The 21,402-nt window shown below is 38.3% G+C and overlaps 1 protein-coding gene across 6 annotated transcripts in view; it reads right to left on the reverse strand.

Annotated features, from left to right (window-relative positions):
• PLS3 (plastin 3) overlaps window positions 1–21,402 on the reverse strand; it is a 99,713-nt gene that overhangs the window by 37,105 nt on the left and 41,206 nt on the right. For 5 of the 6 annotated variants that reach the window (XM_003935829.4, XM_074391905.1, XM_074391906.1 and 2 more), the window contains one exon: window positions 6,080–6,160. In XM_003935829.4, the coding sequence (XP_003935878.1) occupies window positions 6,080–6,152 (73 nt within the window). In that variant the 5' untranslated portion in view covers window positions 6,153–6,160. Of the gene's footprint in view, window positions 1–6,079; window positions 6,161–9,495; window positions 9,580–21,402 lie in introns of all 6 variants that reach the window. The other variant, XM_074391908.1, reaches the window with a different exon arrangement.

A 21,402-nucleotide genomic window follows, 5' to 3' on the forward strand; every position in this document is an offset into this window, starting at 1 on the left:
ATAGCTGAAGTACATGAATGATTCTCAAATAACCCCAAATGAATTTTGGATAATTTTTTGTTATTCAAAAGCAAAATGAGAATAAGAATAATGAGGCAAGGTTTTTCAAAAAGACAATTTAATTTTTTTAAAAATCATAAAACTATGTCCTTATTCGTGGTTGAAATATGCATTTTAAAACAAAGCATTGGAATTAGAATGTTGCTGTTTAGTGCGTTTGATGGTAAACTTCTCCTCTTCCGAGTTTTGACATAAACATGAGAAGTTAATAATTAACTGACCCAAAATACACAGACCTAGATTGAAAGTCATTTTAACAACTGGAAACTAAAATCACAACCACCGGGCATGATGGCAGTCCTTTATATTCTCATTCATGCTGCCAATATTCTGCAACTCCTTTTTGGCTCACTTGCCATTTCCTCATTAACTATACATCGGCATAGAGTGGGAAGGACTCTGCGTTTTGAAGACTCTTCTGTTCCAGCATCATAGTTTCCAACAAGCTGATAAAGTAGACATAAATTACCATACTGCCTATATTATACAGAGCAGTTTCAATGCCAGCACGTCTCAACCTTTTGGTTCAGAAAATATGGTCAGTATGGGTGGACATTAAGGACAAGCTGGATAAAGGAAATTGTACCTTACCATTGCATACAATTCCGGCAGAAAGTAAGGGGCTCAATTTGAGTAAATTGACTAAGTGTTTGTTTTTTTTTTTAAAGAAGAAAATTATGATATTTAAAAAAAAAATCACTAAGCAGCTCCCAATGCTGCCCCAAACAGACCCATTTTTCATACTGACTACTGAATTCATCAGAAAAGAATCAACTGTTACAAGGAGTGTCCCCCACCCCCCGCTCTCTCTTTCTCTGTCTCTCTCCCCCACCCCACACACATGCAGGTTCAATCTGCATTTTGTATTAAATGAAACATTTTTCCCTTTTACCAAGTATTATTTTAAATACTAGTTAACTCCCGCACCACCCTTCCCTAAGTAACCTTAAAGTAAATAAACTTATTACACAGCCATGATCCTGCAGAAGTTTGAATCACACCAAGAATGCATATCCTTAAAAGGAAATGTTTTCCCTCCCCTTGCATCCTGTTATTTAAGCTATTTTAAGTACTTGTCTGGAGAAAGCTAAGCCAGAATCCAAGTGGTTTTGATTTTAGCTGCTGTTTTACACTGCCCATGTTCAGGTGGTACGTGCTGCAATCTGTAACTTCAAACGCGTCTTTTGGGGTACTACTTTGTCTTATAAATTTGACAGTAAGAAACACTGGGATTTTCTTTGACCCTCAGATTGTGTGTGTGTGTGTGTGTGTGTGTGTGTGTGTGTGTGTGTGTGTATGTGTGTGTGTGTTGCTTTAAACATCCTTGAATCTGTCTAAATCTGGTGTCTTTCTTTATGAGGAGGTCACACATTGTGTGCCCTCATCTGCAACACACATGTGACCTCTCTATTAGCCCACTCAGGACAGTGCTCATTAGGACTTAAAGAAGAAATATCCTTTTGGAAAAGCTAGATTTAAAAGTTCAATTTGGCTTGACCAACATAGTCTACAAATTTTCTGCACTAAAATAATGACAAAAGGAATCTATTTCTCTAACAATAATGGATTTATAAACATATACACACAATCCTGAATGCCCATGAAAGCTCGCAAAATACTGATTTATGACTCGGTCAAAAGACTTGGGCAGAAGAATTTAAACTATATTCCATCCTAAGATCTAAGCAGTAAAATCAAGTTTTCATTAGGCATTAAAACCTTAAAAAAGGCAGTTGCTAAACAACTCCAGATGCTTAGCTAAACATGGGGTTTGCCTCTCACAGCTTATACGTTTTGAGGTAGCTCACTCCAGCAAATATAAGAGGCAGTTTAATGAGTTCCAGCTAAGGGTAGACTGGAGGTTGTTGCATTAGAGTTCATCATACTAGTGGATTTCCAAAGATGGAGGTCAAGTTCAGCAGAAGGCTGGACAAGTTTAGAGGGTGAGACCAGGCAATCAAAAATGTTTATCAGTCCTTTTCTTACTCAACATTTCCAGCAGTTTGACCATCATTTTTTCCCCCTGCTGAAACTCTCGTTTTAAAAATACATGTGTGTTCTCACACACACATGTGCTCTTGCTTTTACCTATGCACCCACATATGTGTATTCCTAACTAGCTTCCACATCTTCAAAACATGGTTTTCTGACTATCGTCGTATCCGCTAACAGGTCAAAATGCAGATCTTTGCGAAGACCATGACCGGCAAGACCATCACCCTGGAAGTGGAGCCCAGTGACACCATCGAAAATGTGAAGGCCAAGATCCAGGATAAGGAAGGCATTCCCCCCTCTCCCCGATCAGCAGAGGCTCATCTTTGCAGGCAAGCAGCTGGAAGATGGCCGCACTCTTTCTGACTACAACATCCAGAAAGAGTCGACCCTGCACCTGGTCCTGCGTCTGAGGGGTGGCTGTTAATTCTTCAGTCTTGCATTCGCAGTGCCCAGTGATGGCAATACTCTGCACTATAGCCATTTGCCCCAACTTAAGTTTAGAAATTACAATTTTCAGTAATGGCTGAACCTGTTCAAAATGTTAATAAAGGTTTTGTTGCATGGTAAAACAAACAAACAAACAAAAACAAACTATCCCGAGACCTATACTTCTAATCCATAGATAATTAACTAGATGGCACAATGAAAGAGCAGTGACTAGTTTCATTTTTTTTAGATGGGCTATAGATTTTTTTTAAAGGCGTAATTAAACAAACATGCACTGGTGTCGTTTTATTGAATACTAAAAGTAAATTAACTAAAGCACCATGTTTGTTGGGTTTTTTTTTTTTGTGTATGTGTAGCATCATCCTGATGTGTTTTTTTATATACTAGAGAATATCAAGTAATTTGAAACAACTCAACTTCCTGGGATGAGACAAGTCTGGTATAACTACAATCAACACAACCAAAATTTTTTTGCTTAGTTTGGTGGGAAACCTCAAAGGAATACACCCACACTATTCCTAGTCATTTTAAGAAACCCCAATATTCTTTTATTTCCAAAGTGCTGAATTCATGTTTAATAAACCTCAGCAGTGAGTGCTCAGGAGGGAAAAAAGGCAAATTTAAAAGTAAGTGTTTGTAGTACTAAAGCGACTCTGCAAAGATTTACATTACATGAATTTGCCTTTATGACATGTAATCATCCAAATGACTACTAGCTTCCACAACAAGATTAAAGGCTTAGAACGTAAAAGACAGTTTCTAGATGGTAAAATATTAATACCTAAGTGTTTTGAAAGGTTTTACTTACTCTTCTTTAGAAAAAGTTATATATTACAGCATTTAAATGAAAACTGAAACATGAAGTACAAAAACTGGGAACTAAGGTTTCTGCTACTGGGAAGCACTGGAAACAATTGTTGAAAAAATTGAAATAATTACATGAGCTTGGAACTTAAAACTAAGCAGGTGCAGAAAGTGAGTGAAAAGAGAACTTTAAATTCTAATACTCAATTTATTGCTAGTAAAGAGAGTTTCAAAGCACTATTAATTGATTGAACAAAACCTATGATTAGCGATAATTACAGAGATTTTCTCCACACACTATGATTTTGCTGAATTTCTAAGGAGATAATCAAGGCTATTATTGTTAATAGATGGGGAAAATCATCTAATGATTTCCATATTTTGTTGCAATTGAACTGGGACAAAGTAGTCTTTCCTATTCTCTGCCAACCCACCCCCACAGAGAGGAAACAACTGTCCTTCACAGGATAATAAGTTATAGAGCTTGTTTTTGAAATAAAGTGTCAAAATTTCTGTAACGCCTTTGACAGTTGCCTGAGGGTTCTGTAACTAACAACAACTTAAAAGTACAGATTTTTAAAAGAAAATTGAAAGACTCAGCTGGGTCCTTAAATGAGTTTCTGAAAGATGTACACACAAGCTTTATTATGCTGAAAAATATATATATATAAATTGTATATGCTACAATTTAATGGCAAAAACCTTTCATAATAAATTCCACTGTAATGAAAATCTTCACAACAAAGGCCCTCTGAATGTATAGTTGATAATGACAGCCGGGCGCTGTGGCTCATGCCTGTAATCCCAGCTCTTAGGGAGGCAGAGGCGGACGGATAGCTTGAGCCCAGGAGTTCGAGACCTGCCTGGGCAATATAGTGAGACCCCATTCTCCACAAAAAGGAAAAAAACAAAAAGACAAAAAAAAAAAAAAGTGATAATGACAAAAATCCCAGTACATCAAAAGGCTATGTATATAGTTCCTTAGGTTTCAATCAGTAAAATATTTACTGAGAGCTAGATACTGAGTGGAGACTACAAAAGAATAATATTCAGAACAGGCAGATATTCTGGATTCTAGAATTCTTTATAGCATACATAGTAATAAGAGCCTGAGTATGTTAGGAACATATGCCTGGCAGGGGCTTTGGGAAGCTGTATACCTATCTTACACTCTACTTAAACAATAGCTCCACAATGACCTTTTCGTGCAGTCAAACTTCTCATTGATCCCTCAATACAATTTAACTGCTTCCTCTATAAAGATAATTGGTCAATCCTCTTTATGTCATTAAGCTTTTAAAGGAAAATGACGTTCTTTCACTGGTAAAATGTATTCCAAGTCTCATCAGGTAAACAATATCTGAATTAACTTTCATTTTTCAGGAATATAGCACACAGTTATTTCCAAGATGCTGTACATGAGGACAAGACCCATATTCAACATTTACTTGAGAAGATGAGGTTCTTAATAAGGCATGGTGCCTACTCCAAAATTCCATTCATAAAGAACAAATTAAGCTGCTCCTAATGCTGAAAGACGAATACAAATTTTAGAAAAGTTTCAAAAAATGTACTCTTAAAACAATTATAAGACTACTCTGACAGAATGAAAGACACTAAAAACAAACTCTTGCAGCCAGGAACTCACTTGCAGTTATATATTAAACTACATAGCAGTCTTCCTACAGTAAGTGGTATCCACAGCAAGTTAATTAACTGCTAGTTACACACACACACACACACACACACACACACACACACACACACAATCATGTTAGATTCAGAACTATTCAGTGTTTTCTAGTTAAAATTTTGATGGGATTATAAATGGTCACTCTGGCTGAGGTCATTATTCTTCCCAAGGTACACTGCTATTACTAAGTGCCTTCATAGAAAATGTTGACCATAAATATATGGGAATAGAAATGTGAATTTCCTCATTTTTCACTAGTGGAATTTTCAACACAGGTCTAAAGGCAAATTCTGATTTATATGAGAAATCATTATATAAGCTAATTCTACACCATTTATTCAAGGAGGTACCAAATAATAATAATCTACATCTCTAAGCACATGTTGATTCATGTATTTACATTAGTAGTCTGTTCTTACCCTGCTTTCTCATTCTTATCTAGAGACTTGACCCAAGCATGAAATTTGGAATGTAAATATTATATACTGCTTCCATAGCTGCTCAATTGTAAGGCATGTTATATGATGATAAAGGATAAACCAAATGGCATGCTATACCTTCTTATCTTATATTGAAGCTATACAGTAATTTAATGTGGCAAGGTAGAACAATCTGCATTATCCAAAGGCACAGAAAATCCATTAAAAAAAGGCAATAACACCAAACTAATTAGGGAAGGGTAAAACATCATCTAATGTTTTCGATCACAGATCCCTTTGAGAATATGGTGAAAGTTTCAAACCTTCTCTTCAGAAAGATATGATATACAAAATATAATAACTAAAATTTGGCATAAAAATTTCAGGAACCGTACATAGCTGTCACGAGTTAAGGATTGGAATTGTGGTCTAAAAAACTTGATTATATTAAATACTACATAAAATTGGAAATAATATCAGCTACCACTCTTGACCAAAAAAAAGTACAATTTTAAGTAAAGCTTCCAAAACTTTACCCCATCTATTTTAACTGCCTTGCCCTAATGTTTTCGATTAAGCATTCATGTGACATTTTTAGAGAAGTAACTTTGGGACCAAATAAATATTGCTTTCCTATGGTTATACTACAAAAAATACTCACCAACTTTTGCAAAGGCCTCTTTGAGTTCATCAAGCTCATCTTTGGAAATCTGAGTAGTAGCCATCTCATCCATTTAAAGATCTAAAGAAAAACCAAAAAGGTTTCAGACTTAAAAAAATTGTGATACATATAAACACTCTTGCTAAGTTCTCACCTTAGGGATAATTTAAACAGAATTTCAAACAACTAAAACAATCTGAATAGGTTACCATATTTCTATGTACAACTTTAACCAAGAAAACAAACAAATGAAAAGTCATCACGTATTACCAAAATTTATTGAGAAACAGTATTTCTGACTTTTCCTTCTAAGGACAAAATCTAAATTACATCAAAAAGTTTAAGGAAGGGCCAAAGTACCCAGTAGTGACAGGAAAAAGCTATGTAACAGACAGAAATTCTTGGTGATACAAGCCAAAGCTAAAGGTCAAAATTATGTGATCAATGAGTCACAGAAAATAGCATTTCCCATTAAGCCACTTTAGAATCATTCACTGCGAAAATACTGATTTTCAAATAGCATGCTGACACCTATCAATCACTACCATTAAAGGAGGAATGAAGAGGAAACAAAACAAATTATAGATGGTTTTGATATAGAAATGCACACGTGTGCTAATACACAAATTCTTAGGCGTATTAAAGGAAAATTTTTTTTTTTTTTTTTTTTTTGAGACGGAGTTTCACTCTTGTTACCCAGGCTGGAGTGCAATGGCGCGATCTCGGCTCACCGCAACCTCCGCCTCCTGGGATCAGGCAATTCTCCTGCCTCAGCCTCCTGAGTAGCTGGGATTACAGGCACGTGCCACCATGCCCAGCTAATTTTTTGTATTTTTAGTAGAGACGGGGTTTCACCATGTTGACCAGGATGGTCTCGATCTCTCGACCTCGTGATCCACCCGCCTCGGCCTCCCAAAGTGCTGGGATTACAAGCTTGAGCCACCGCGCCCGGCCTTAAAGGAAAATTTTTGCAGTCAATTTGGAAGATGGGGCACATTAACTTTGAACCAAATTAAGTGAAATGTTATCCCAGAAAAAAAAAGAATTCTGTTTTCTCATCAGAATTGTATTACTAAAACATTGTATTCCATTATTATATTTTGAATTTTGTCAATAAAAATTTGTAGGAATAATATATGATACCCTTGATATCAGTATCATAATATTCTTGATTTTACCTCTTGGCACATAGTATTTACGATCTGAACCTTTATGGAAACACCTTGTTAATCCCAGCAATAAAGACAGGAGGTCTGTATCACAGCAGATAATTTCCAAATACAAACCTATTATAACAATAATTTTGGACAAAGAAAAATGAAAATGATTACATATTACTTTTGCCCTTTTTGTTTTGGGTTTTCTTCTTTCTTCTGATTTTTTTTTTTCTGGTAGTCCTTATTTTTCTTTATTTCTTTTTCTTTTTCTGTAAAGACACGGTCTTGCCACCTTGCCCAGGCTGGTGTCTACCTCCTGGGCTCAAGGGATCCTCCTGCCTCGGTCTCCCAAAATGCTGGGATTACAGGTGTGAGCCCCGACGCCAGGCCAATACACGTTATTAGAGTATTGTTAGGTTCACAGCAAAATCAAGCAGAAGGTACAGAGAGTTCCCATATATAGCCATCTGTTGCTTAACGACAGAGATGGATTTTGAGAAATGCATTGTTAGATGATTCTGCCACTGTGCAAACATCACAGAGTGCACTTACACAAACCTAGGTGGTATAGCTTACTATGCACCTAGGCTAAATAGTATAGCCTATTGCTCGTAGGCTACAAGTGGCACAACAGGTTACTGTACATAACTCTGTAGGCAATTGTAACACAGTGATATCTGTGTATCCAAACACATCTAAACAGAGTAAAGGTACAGTAATAATATAGTATTATAATCTTACAGGACTACTATCATATATTCAATCAGTCGTTGACCAAAACATCCTGCACCCAAGTGGAACATTTGTTACAACTGATGAACTTAAATCACTACCACCCTGAGACTCCAGTGAACATTAGGGTTCACTCTTAGTGTTGTACAATCTGTGGGCTTGGACAGATGTATAATGACATGAATCCACCATTACAGTATTACATAGAGTAGTTCCACTGCCCTAAATATGGTGCCTTTCCAAAAAAGTATACTATGGTTTAAATTTCACAAACTATACAAAATACATTTTGAGATCTTATATTTATCCCTGTTAGACATTTTATTAAAAGGCAACAAATTACTCACCAACTCATTTTTTGGTGAAGAAGGGTAATACTCAGTAGTTGGGGCTGGAAGTGGTAAGGAGGGATTCCTAAGAGACCTGAGTTACATCTATCTTTTTCACAGCATTGTTGCCATTTCTAGAATTTATCACAGCCCCAGGCACATAGTAAGGCACTCAATAAAACAGAACTTTAATAAAATTAATTCCTTCAACAACTACGCACTAAGTATTAAAACATTATACAAATTCATTTGCATATTAATTTCCTGAACCATCACAATAGTCCTATGAGTTAAATATTCTAATCTCCTTTTTTTCTTACTAGAAGACTTGGGCTCTCAGGACTGAAATTTACACTCATGTTTCCCAAATTCTTGAGAAGTTTTAAAATGACCATATGATGCTATTAGCTAGTTTTTTTTGTTTGTTTGTTTGTTTTTGTTGTTTTTTTTTGTTTTGTTTTTTTTTTGTTTTTTTACCATAATGTAACAGACATATATAGTGACTGGTGTTTTAAAAATTAAATAAAACCATCGACCAGATGCAGTAGCTCATGTCTGTAATCCCATCACTTTGGGAGGCAGAGGCAGGTAGATTGCTTGAGGTCAGGATTTCAAGACCAGCCTCACCAACATGGTGAAACCCTGTATCTACTAAAAATAAAAAAAATTAGCCGGGCGTGGTGGTGGGCAAGTGTAATCCCAGCTATTTGGGAGGCTGACGTAGGAGAATTGCTTGAACCTGGGAAGCGGAGGTAGCAGTGAGCCAAGGTTGCACCACCACACTCCAGCCTGGGCGACAAAGCAAGACTATGTCTCAATCAATCAATCAATAAAACTAGACTCTTAAAAAAAGATATAGCCGGGCGCGGTGGCTCAAGCCTGTAATCTCAGCACTTTGGGAGGCCACGGCGGGTAGATCACGAGGTCAAGAGATTGAGACCACCCTGGTCAACATGATGAAACCCCATCTCTACTAAAAATACAAGAAAAATTAGCGGGGCATGGTGGTACGTGCCTGTAATCCCAGTTACTCAGGAGGCTGAGGCAGGAGAATTGCCTCAACCCAGGAGGTGGGCCCAGATCGCCGCCACTGCACTCCAGCCTGGGTAACAAGAGCGAAACTCCGACTCAAAAAAAAAAAAAAAAAAAAAAAAAAAAGATATAAAACAAAGCTCGCCTATTCATAAACTTTTCTTACCTATGATATCAAAATGCCACTAAAGATGGGTAACTTCTCAATACACTGGCTGGATAAAAATACCTTTCAGAGTAATCTCAGGATCTATGAGGGAAACAAAGTTCTTCAGTTAGTAATGAAGTTAGGCTTTGTGTTTGTTGTTGTTGTTTGTTTGTTGAGACAGGGTCTTACTCTATTGCCCAGGCTGGAGAGCAGTGGTGTGATCACGGCTTACTGTGGCCTTGACTTTCCAGGCTCAGGTGATCCTCCCTTCTCAACCTCCCAAGTAGCTCACACTACAGGTGTGGGCCATCATGCCTGGGTAATTTTTGTATTTTTTTGTAGAGACAGGGTTTCACCATTTTGCCCAGGCTGGTCTTGAATTCCTGGCCTCAAGCAATCCACCCACCTCAGCCTCCCAAAGTGCTGGTATTCCACATATGAGCCACCACGCCCCGGGCCTGAAGTTAGGCATTTTAAAGATCAAGAATAAAAAGAACTGTATATCCCAGCACTGGGGGAGGATTGCTTGAGACTAGCCTGGGAAACATAGTGAGATTTCGTCTCCAAAAAAATTTAAAAATTCATAAGTTAAATATAATTTAATAGTAGTAATTCTAAAAATATTCTGTTTCACTAATATGTTCAACACTCCCCATTACAAAACTACGACATAGGACTTATTCCAATTTTCTTTACATAGGTTTTTTTTTTTTGAGAGAGACGGAGTTTCGCTCTTGTTGCCCAGGCTGGAGTGCAATGGCGCGATCTCGGCTCACCGCAACCTCTGTCTCCTGGGTTCAGGCAATTCTCCTACCTCAGCCTCCTGAGTAGCTGGGACTACAGGCACGCGCCACCATGCCCAGCTCATTTTTTGCATTTTTAGTAGAGACGGGGTTTCACCATGTTGACCAGGTTGGTCTCCATCTCTTGACCTCGTGATCCACCCGCCTCGGCCTCCCAAAGTGCTGGGATTACAGGCTTGAGCCACCGTGCCCGGCCTTTTACATAGGTTTTAAGCAATCATGTTTTTAATAAAAAATTATTACCCATCTCCATGAATTATATCAGCCTGGGCAACATGGTGAAACTCTGTCTCTCCCAAAAGTACAAAAAATTATCTGGGCATGGTGGGTGGTGGCACATGCCTGTAGTCCTACCTACTTGGGAAACTGAGGTGGGAGGACCAATTGAGCCCGGGAGGTAGAGGATTCAGTGAGCCACGAGCACGTCACTGCATTCCAGAATGGGTGAGAGAGCAAGACCCTGTCTCAATTTAAAAAAATAAAAAATAAAAATAAATTAAGAAATGTTTAGATCTCACAGAAATGATTTTAGAGCATGAGTTTACTCCATCTCCATGAATTCTATCATAGAGAACAATAGCACAGAAAATTTAAAAGTAAGACTATCTCAGAAATCTAAAACATGTGACCTCTCTCCTTTATCTCTAAAGGTTTCCAGTTTGGGCAGATTGTGAGTCAGTAATAATTTAAAGTATGTGAGTAAAAAACAACTAAAACTAACCCATACAATTGAGCTTACTCTCACACTACCATATCACTTCTATGCAAAAGAAAATTAGGGTTGGGTGCAGTAGCTCATGCCTGTAATCCCAGCACTTTGGGAGGTCAAGCCGGGCAGATCAATTGAGCCCAGTAGTTTGGGATCAGCCTGGCAAACATGGTGAAAACCCATCTCTACCAAAAATATAAAAATTATCCAGCCATGGTGGTGCGTGTCTGTAATCCCAGCTACTCTGGAGGTTGAAGTGGGAGAATCACTTGAGCCCGAGAGGTCGAGGCTACAGTGAGCCATCAGTTTGTCACTCCCCGACTCCCCCAAAAAAGAAAGAAAGAAAGGAAATTAGAAAAGATGGTTCTGAATATAAACTACTCCTGCCCTCCCCTTCCTTATCCCTGATGACCAGTTGGGTTCTGATTAAATCGTAGAAATCTCTTCCTCCCCAACATGCCCGCCCCCTCAAACTGCTCAAACATTTTTACCAATATCTTAGGCATCTGCTATACACCTAGTTCTTGCCCTCAAGGAATTCACACTCTGCTGAAGCAAACATTAATAATTACAATGTGACACAAAGAGAACTAGTGACTGCAATAAAAGGTACAAATATCCATTTTTTTAGAAGAAAAAGTCTCTAGAGACTTTAAGGATTATTAATTTCTTCTCAGAATGACTAGAAAGGCAGTTATTTTTTTCTTCCTATAAAACTGGCAAATGTTGGCTCATGCCTTTAATCCCAGCAATTTGGGAGGTAGCTGCAGGCAGATTGCTTGAGCTGTGTTGGAGAGCAGCCTGGGCAACACGGTGAAACTTCGTCTCTCCCAGTAATACAAAAAAATTAGCAGGGCATGGTGGGTGGTGGCACACGCCTGTAGTCCTAGCTACTTGGGAAACTATGAGGTGGGAGGACCAATTGTGCCTGGGAGGTAGAGGCCGCAGTAAGCCATGAGCATGTCACTGCACTCCAGGAAGGGTGACAGAGTGAGACCCTGTCTCAATAAAAAAAGTAAAAAATAAAAATAAAGAAATGCTTAGATGTCACAGAAATGACTTTAGAGCACCAGTTTACTCCAATAAGTAATCCAGTGCATTAAATATATATATATATTTTAAAATTTTCAAGTTTCTTATTTCCAGTTACCTTTTAAAAAGCCTAAAGTGACTTTGCACATATAACTCAGATTTTCCATCTATTGGAGACATTAAAGAGACACACTTCAATAAGAACAAAAAGAAACTGGAACATGCACATATCCTCAAAACTGTATTTCCAGACAAGGTTGTTTTGGGATAACAGAATAGTTTAATGCAGGACTCTCCAATTTAAATAGACCCATATTCATTTATTGATAATTATTTAAAAGGAAATAAAGAAATGCTATTCTGAAGTACCTGGGTTAAGACTAAAATATATAAAGCCAAAGGTATAAAGCTCACAGTATATGCTCTAGTTGATAAGAATTACAGTTTTAAAACTTGCCATTTGAAGCTTTAAATAAAGTTGTTTAATGTAGATTTCTTTATGCCATTATGAATTAAAAAGTGGTCTGTCATTAAGATTACTCATAGGTACCTGATGGTGTCTTTAAGGAAATCAAGCAGTAAAGTACTATCTTGGGAGAAAACATCACATTAAGTAACTTGGAAATGACTAAATATATTAAAAAATTTAAATCTCACAAATTAAAATAACAGAAGCTCTATTCCTCTTCATGGGGCATTCATTGTACAATATGATTTTTTTGTCCTACAGCTACTAAACCATCCCAGATGGGTTCACAAAGCAAAACACAAGATTTAACATCAATACTGCCCTGTAAACACTTCATTTAATCTCAAGTACTAGTACAACAAGCTGTTGTACCAAGCCCAAGGAGGCAGTATGTTTAATAGAAAGATTGTTGGACATGGAATTAGAAGACATTGATTATTGCTCTGGTTCTGCCATTTCCTAGTAATGTGTCCATGAGCAAGTTTAATTAATCTCTCTCAGCCTCAGTTTCCTCATTTGAAAATAGTGATAATAATACCTACTTCCCCCAGGTCCTAATGAAGATTACAGATGATATATATGACAGCATATTGTGAACTATAAAGTATTACACAGCAACTTCAAATCCTTCATGAAAGAAAATGGAGAATAAATGAATGCCTTGGTTAATTGTGAAGAGCTGTATAAATAAATGTAAGACATTAGTTCTACTAACAGCCTTTTACATGGGATAAATGAAAAGTTATCTCATCTCCCTATAATTATTGACTATAGAATATAATAGGTCTCCCTCATATATAAAAATTACAAGCCTTTAGTCAAAGTAATTTAAGAAGGACGAGCCTAAAGGAAAACTTGTCAGCCACTTTTTATCCACGAGTCAATTTGGCTCCTTCATAAGGTCAGTTTCTAAACACAATTTAAAGAGCAGATAGGAGACATACAAACAAATAAACAACTATTTTCCTGTAAATATTTCAGGATCACTTTTCAAAATCGCTAATAGCTTGTCAATATGATTGTCACATTCCTCCTAATTTGCAAACTTTTTCATGAGTATTGAAAAACGGTGATTAGAAAGTATTACTTGCTGAATAGAAGTTTAAACCCAATTTCACAATATGTGATTAACAGGCAAAAGGAAAAAAAAAACTGATTGTCAAATATGTCCTCTTTCCCAGTCTGTCTTCCCACAAAAGTGGACTTTATTTTTTTAATTTTTTATTTAATTTTTTGAGACAGGGTTTCACTCTGTCACCCAGGCAGTGGTGCAGTCTCAGCTCAGTGCATCCTCAATCTCCTGGGCTCAAGCAATCCTGCCTCAGCCTCTTGAGTAGCTGAGACTACAGGTGTTCTCCACTACACAAAAGTGGACTTTATTTACATGATGAGAGAGAGGAAGAGAGAAAGAGAACTGATATTCAAAGAAATAGAAATTTATTGTTCCTCCATTTAAACTCTGCAATTTTAATACTTATCAAAAATTAAACCTTCCAGAGTCTTGACATTTTCCTGAATTCTCTCATCTGCAAAGGACTTTGATCTGTCCCAAATTCTGTTTCCTCCCTAGCTCCTATGCCTGCCATTTCTGTAAAGGAAAAGGGAAAGCTGTAGAAAAAAAGCCAGACCTCCTTTACTAAACATATAAGACACAGGAAAACAGATTTTCAAATAAGGGAATAAAACAAAAGCAAACAAAACCTTGTTTGTTTTTCTTTTTCATAAAAGGATATGGTGTACAACTGGGTATGAATTCAGGGCGTCACCCATGGAAGAATCTTATGCCTATGAAGTCATCCCTAATTACAGCGTTTGACTAACAATAGTGCAATTATGAAATCACTCCACCAGCTCATTTAACTATACATAAACCCTGAACACAGGTCTTTGCTGAGGAAGGTGTACCTACAACTACCTGAAACTATTACTCAAATTCTGAAAGGTATTTGAAGGGGGGCGGGGTGCCTACTTTATCTCCTAAAGCACTCACTCACTTTAGGAATGCAGTTGACTGAATAATCTACTTATTCATCTGTGTTGTTCAGTACCATGAGGCCCAGGAGAAAGGGAATGGGAAACTCATCTGGGGGTAACTAACTTTGATCATAAACTTGATTTTCTTTTTCTTGAAATTGAAAGGCAGCCAAAGTATAAAAACAGGTTATTCCCATAAACTTCATCCCAGCCACTAGTATGGTAAATAGAAATGGGAAAGAGAAGCTCATTACTTATATCAGAGATTGGGCAACACATACTTGAGCTCCTGAAATGAACAAGAAAGCAACAAAGGGGGAACAAAACATGGAAGAAATACATTATTTCACTATAAATGAAAATAAACAAGGTAGCCACCATTATGTGTAAACGACTCAAGAGTGATCAGAAAAGGAGTGTTGTCATCTTCCTCCATCCAAAACAGGCAGTGCTTTTGAACACCCACACTTCGCATACCTACCTGTACCAATAGAAACTGCCGCCCTGCCTCCTCCCTAGTTAGGTAAGTGAACAGCTCAGCACTAGTCTCTAGCTTAGATGGGCGTGCAACACTGTGGGCTAAAACTCACCTATTCATACTATGATTACTAAAGCTCCAGTCTCATGTTTCCATGAGAATGACTTTAGAAGATCCCAACCTGAATGTCTACTGCACTCACCTACTTATTCATTTATATTCATCAAGCATTAACTGAAGGCTTAGTATGTAGCAGGCACTGTGTTGGGTGTTCCAGATAGAGACAATTAGGACTCACATCCCCCTCTTTTTGGAAGAGCTTACTGTCTAGTGGGGGAAACAGATGGAAAAACAAAAATACAACATTAGTGCTATCGTACCATCATAGTCATATATACTGAGTGGTAGGTGTCAGAAAATGTTTTTCCTAGGTGATGTTTGAATTCTGTCTTTGAGCGCAAGTAAGATTTTTTTAGCTAGACATCCCCAGTAAGGGTATTCTCAGATAGACATCACTGGTAAGGGTATTGTGCCTAGAGTTAGTGACAGACACACTTGCAGCAGCAGAACAGGGTCCAATTTAGAAGTGGCCAAGGGAGAAGGAAAGTCAGTGACGAAGATTTAAGTTAGGAAAGTCCACGTCTCCAATCTAAATTACTGCCACATGATTTTCCCTGTTTTTTACTAACCCTCTCTCCTGCTAAATCAGGTCTCATTTTCAACTTCCCCACTTTCCTTGTCTGCAGACTGCAGTTTGACCATAAAAAAACAAAGGGAAGACCAGTCAATCTCCAAGCCCTCTGGATTCTTGCCTTGCTATCTCGGAGATTCTTCCATATCTGTTTATCACCTCATGTCTGGCCTTCTCCAAAAGGCTTTTATCAGATCTGCCAGCTGTTCTGTCTTCCTCCAGTGCAATCTTTACACTGCTAACTTCCTGAAGAGTAGATCTTATAAACATTCCATACAAAAGAAAGTCCCACCTTTTTAGTACAACTTTCAAGGCTCTACACTTTTCTGAACTGACTTCTAGCTTAACGTCTGCCCATCTTTCCAGTGTTAACGTCACATTATATGTACTACATTCTTAAACCCAACACTCTCAAGAGATCTTATTCCCATGTGTTTTCCCACTTCTTCCACTGAGTCGCTCCGGTGGAATGCTCTTCATCCATCCATCTAGACACTTCAAAAGCATATTTCAGGAAGTCTCCTCGGATTGTCCCCACCTGAGATAAAATTTCTCTTCCCAGTACCTCATAGAACTGTGTTTTTTCTATTATAGCCGGTCCTGGATTCTCCACTATCAGTACCTTTTGTTTTATCTTGGTCTCTTCTGCTTTTCCTCTCTCCCATTAAGAACTTCCTCTCTATCTGCTTCTCAGGCTTAGAATACCCTCGTCTATTTTTCCTCTCTATCCAAATTCTACCCACCCTTCAAGCAAGGTTCAGAAGCCTCCTCCTCTCCCAAAGCATGATTCCCAATAACTACCTCCCACTGATCTTTCTCTTCAACTCCCACAGAATTTAGAATCTTGCCACAAAATTTAGCAATTTAATTATAGACTTCCCCCTATAGTTACATAAGTGGACATGAGGACAGTCTAGCTGGGACTTCTAGTATCCTTCTTGGTTCAGTTTATCTGCCTTCTTTACACAGATTCTTATACCTGGTCAAGGACAACAATCTTCCTCAATAAAAGAGAACCATTCTTTCACCAGTCGCACACAGAAACTTGTCTAATTTTTTGTTCTGCAAGTCTCACTTCAAGATTGTTTCTCAAGAATAGCCTAAACTTCACCTTTTACTCTCATAACGCCTTGCTTGATGTTGGTTACATAGGCATGGGTTAAAAAATATGCCAACTGAGGCTGAGTGTGGTGGCTCATGCCTATAATCCCAGTGCTTTGGGAGGCAGAAGTGGGAGAATTGCTCGAGGCCAGGAGCTCAAGACCAACCTGTGCAACATAGCGAGATTCCTTCTCTAAAAAGAAAAAATCTTTTTAAAATCAGCCAGCATGGTTGCCTGCGCCTGTAGTCCTAGCTACTAGGAAGGCTGGGGGAGAAGGATCACTTGAGCCCAGGAGTTTGAAACTGCAGTGAGCTATGGTTGCCTGCCTCTAAAAAATAAAAAATAAAATACTCCAACAAATTGCAATGTTTAGAGGGTAGCAATAATTTCCAGTATTCCTAATATCCAGTGATCACAGCAATGAGAATTTGAAAGCTGAGAAATCTGCAGAATTTCATAACTTCATTCCCTAAATTATATTAGGGAATAAACAAGTGCTTGTGATAGTGGTGGACTTTGCCCAGGACACAAAGCTGTGAAGCAAAATTAAAAAGATGTGTTTCTCTAAGCATAGTTGAAAAAAATCCAAAAAACAAAAGAATGTGTTTGATGAAAGGTCATTAACAATTTTTTTTTGAGATAGTGTCTTGCTGAGTTTCCCAGGCCGCAGTGCAGTAGCATGATCACTGCAGCCTCCAACTCCTGGGCTCAAGTGATCCTCCTGCTTCAGCGCCTCCCACCCCCAGTAGCTAGGACCACCCTGCTAATTATTTTATTTTATTTTATTTTTTTGTAGAGACAGGATCTCACTATGTTGCTAAGCTGGTCTAAAACTCTAGGGCTCAACTGATCCTCCTGCCTCAGCCTCCCAAAGTGCTGGGATTACAGGCTTGAGCTGCAGTGCCCAGCCAATTAACTACTCTTTCCAGAAAAACAAAAACAAAAAGACTACACATTGCTTTGCAGAGAGATGGTTCATGCCCAGTATAGACTTTGGAAAATAACTTAGAAAGCTCTTAACAAATATGACCATGATATCCAGAAAAAAAAAAAAAAAACAACAAAACAGTTGCCAGAAAATGCAGTTAGTAACCCCTTCCAGCTAATACCAACTTGTTTTCATTACTTAAAAGGATAAGGGATTCACATAAGCCTTGAACGAAAATAACCACTACTTTAATTGTGTAAAACATACAGAATGTAGACAATGAGTTCAGTGAAGACGATACAGAGTTCTGAAAGTTCTTTCTTTAAAACATTGGTATTAAATTGGCACTGATCGGCTGGGCGCATTGGCTCACGCCTGTAATCCCAACACTTTGGGAGGCCAAGGTGGGCGGATCACGAGGTCAGGGGTTTGAGACCAGCCTGACCAACATGGTGAAATCCCGTCTCTACTAAAAATACAAAAAATTAGCTGGCCGTGGTGGCAGGCACCTGTAATCCCAGCTACTCAGAAGGCTGAGGCAGGAGAATCGCTTGAACCTGGGAGGCAGAGGTTGCATTGAGTTGAGATCGTGCCACTGCCCTCCAGCCTGGTGACAGAGTGAGACTCAGTCTTAAAAAAAAAAAAAAATTTAGCTGAGAGTGGTGGCACGTGCCTGTAGTCCCAGCTACTCAGGAGGCTGAGGCAGAAGAATCGCTTGAACCTGGGAGGTGAAGGCTGCAGTGAGCTGAGATTAGTGCCACTGCACTCTGGCCTGGGTGACAGAGTGAGGCTCTGTCTCAAAAAAAAAAAAAAAAAAAAAAAAAAAAAAAAAAAAAAAAAAATTGGCACTAATCATAAAACAGTCAATATTCTGAAAAAAAGCACAAAAATGTTTACTTTCTCCTATGACACATACATTCCTATATAAGACAGGCTTCTGCTTCTCTGTATTAATACTGCTTAATTTCAGCCTCTTGAATTCTAAGTATTGTGAACAACCATTTCCATTGTATCAGTGCTGATAACTTAGTCTTACTATAAAACACTCAAGTAAGTATCTATGTGATTTACTTTTCATTATAATATTTTTTCTCTTTCAAGATTTTTCTCAAGGAACAAGTGGCTTGGAATTTTGCTTGACTCATTTTAGAAAACTTTCACAAAATCTTAGTAAAGGAGTAATTGTAAACGCATAAGAGGCCATATGCATCATTTTTATTTAATAATTCGTTGCTCTGAAAGTCAAAATAAGGGAGTCAAAACCTAAATGCCCTCACATGTGTCATAGGTTCCTAGTCCTCAAAGTTTAGGAAAAGTATAAGCAGAAGGAAAAGTGAAGTGTTTTATTGTTCATTAATTCTAGCACATCAGCGTTATCAAAAATTACTTCTTTTTCCATTTTTGGAGACAGAATCTTGCTGTGTCGCCCAGTCTGGAGTACAGTGTCATGATCATTGAAGCCTCCAAGTCCTGGGCTCCAGAAATTTTCCCATCTCAGGACCCAGAATAGATGAGATTACAGGCACACACCACCACGCCCAGCTAATTTTTGTATTTTTTTGAGAGACAGGGTTTTGCCATCTTGCCCAGATTCGTCTTGAACTCCTGGGCTCAAGTGATTTGCCTGCTTTGTCTTCCAAAAGTGCTGAGATTACAGGCATGAGCCACCACATCCAGCCAAAGACTGCTTCTTATAGTCAGTGTGGTGAGCAAACATCTATCAAAGAAATATTCACCATGTATAGCAGAGTTTACTTCAGAAAGTTATTTTTCAGGTCTAGCTCTGTTGATTCTACTTAATATTTTAGCTGCAAATTGTAAAATTAAACAGAAGACATCATTAGATACCCCAAATAAAATGGACAGCATTTTCTCATGAGGCATTATTATATACACTGATTAGACTGTATAATATCAAGAATTACAGAATAACGTAACTGACTGATGGAACATAAAATCTGGATATATTTAGCAACTGTGCTTCTACAATTCACATAGAATAAAATGAAAATAATGTAAGATACCACAGAACAAAACCATATCATCAGATAATATAAGATTTCAGAGATATTCATAAAGTAACCTGAAAAACCTTACCACTATTTCCATGGCAAAATATACTTCAAATTCCAAATCAATTGAGAAATGAACTTTAGAAGGCTCTATCTATGACTGAAGGCTAACTCTACCCTTTATCTAACTCCAAGTAGCTGCCTACCTGTAACTATAATTTGGTCTTGGATACATCCAAAACCTTTAAGGAGGCTTAAACATCAGTTTACTCTTTAATGTGAAGAAGAGATTGTTCTGTTCTGCACATACACTGCTCCAATAACCCCTATGGATGCATGAGAAACATATAAAGGTTTATTAATGAGGGCGGGGAAGAGAGATGAGAGCAGAAGAGTTATTTGCAAAAGTCACACATGGGGTTAGACTAAGCCATTTTAGCCCTCTTCTACCACTGTAATACCCACAACCAATTAAACCATCTCCAACTTTCTGTTTGTAATATATATATATATATATAACTGTTCATTAATTGTAGCACATCAGCATAATCAAAAGTTGTTTCTTCTTCTTCTTTTTTTTTTTTTTGAGACAGAATCTTGATGTGTCACTCAGTCTGGAGTGCAGTGTCATGATCACTGAAGCCTTCATGTCCTGGGCTCCAGAAATTTTCCCACCTTAGCACCCAGAGTAGATGGGATTACAGGCACATACCACCACACTCAGTTAATTTTTGTATCTGTCAACCAGGCTGGAGTGCAATGGCAGGATCTCGGCTTACCACAACTTCTACCTCCCGGCTTCAAGCGATTCTACTGCCTCAGCCTCCCGAGTAGCTGGGATTACAGGTGTGCGTCACTACGCCTGGCTAATTCTTGTATTTTTACTAGAGACTGGGTTTCACCATGTTGAACAGGCTGGTCTTGAATTCCTGACCTCAGGTGATCCGCCTGCCTCGGCCTCCCAAAGTGCTATGATTACAGGCGTGAGCCACTGTGCCCAGCCTTATTTTATATTGTTATTATTATTATTTTGAGACAGAGAGAGTGTTGCTCTGTTGCCCAGGCTGGAGTGCAGTGGCTCTGTCTCAGCTCACTGCAACCTCCGCCTCCTGGGTTCAAGCAATTCTCCCACCTCAGCTTTCCCAGTAGCTGGCATTATAAGCATGCTCCACTACATCTGGCTAATTTTTGTACTTTGAGGAGAGACAGGGTTTCACCATGTGGACCAGGCTGGTCTCGAACTCCTGAACTCAAGTGATCTGCTCACCTAGGCCTCCCAAAGTGCTGGGATTATTGGTATGAGCCACCATACCCTGCCTTGTATTAGTTTAAAGGAGATGTGTCATAGGGTCATAGTTGCTAACCATTTCCTTCCCTTCCCCACATTCCTATAGCCCTTTCAGTTTTCAGGGTGATGACATCTATTTCTTTCTCTATCTCCTCCACGAGCCTGTGAGCTCGTTGAAAGTGCAGTTGGTACCTTATTTGACTTTGTATCTTGGCTCACAACAAGCACCTACCGAATGTTTGTTCAATAAATAGACTTTGATGGAGGTGAGTAGGGAAAGTGCACAGACCTACACATCATGCAGGCTATATAGTCTTCTATGTGGTTTTAAAAACACATACACTATTGGAGCAAGCTGTGAGCAAAATAGTCAAGATCAATAGCATTCTCACATTTTTCACATGTAATTGGCCTGTTATCATGCTTTAACTATCTACCC

This window comes from Saimiri boliviensis, chromosome X (genome assembly GCF_048565385.1).
Source record: "Saimiri boliviensis isolate mSaiBol1 chromosome X, mSaiBol1.pri, whole genome shotgun sequence".
NCBI classification, from domain to species: domain Eukaryota; kingdom Metazoa; phylum Chordata; class Mammalia; order Primates; family Cebidae; genus Saimiri; species Saimiri boliviensis.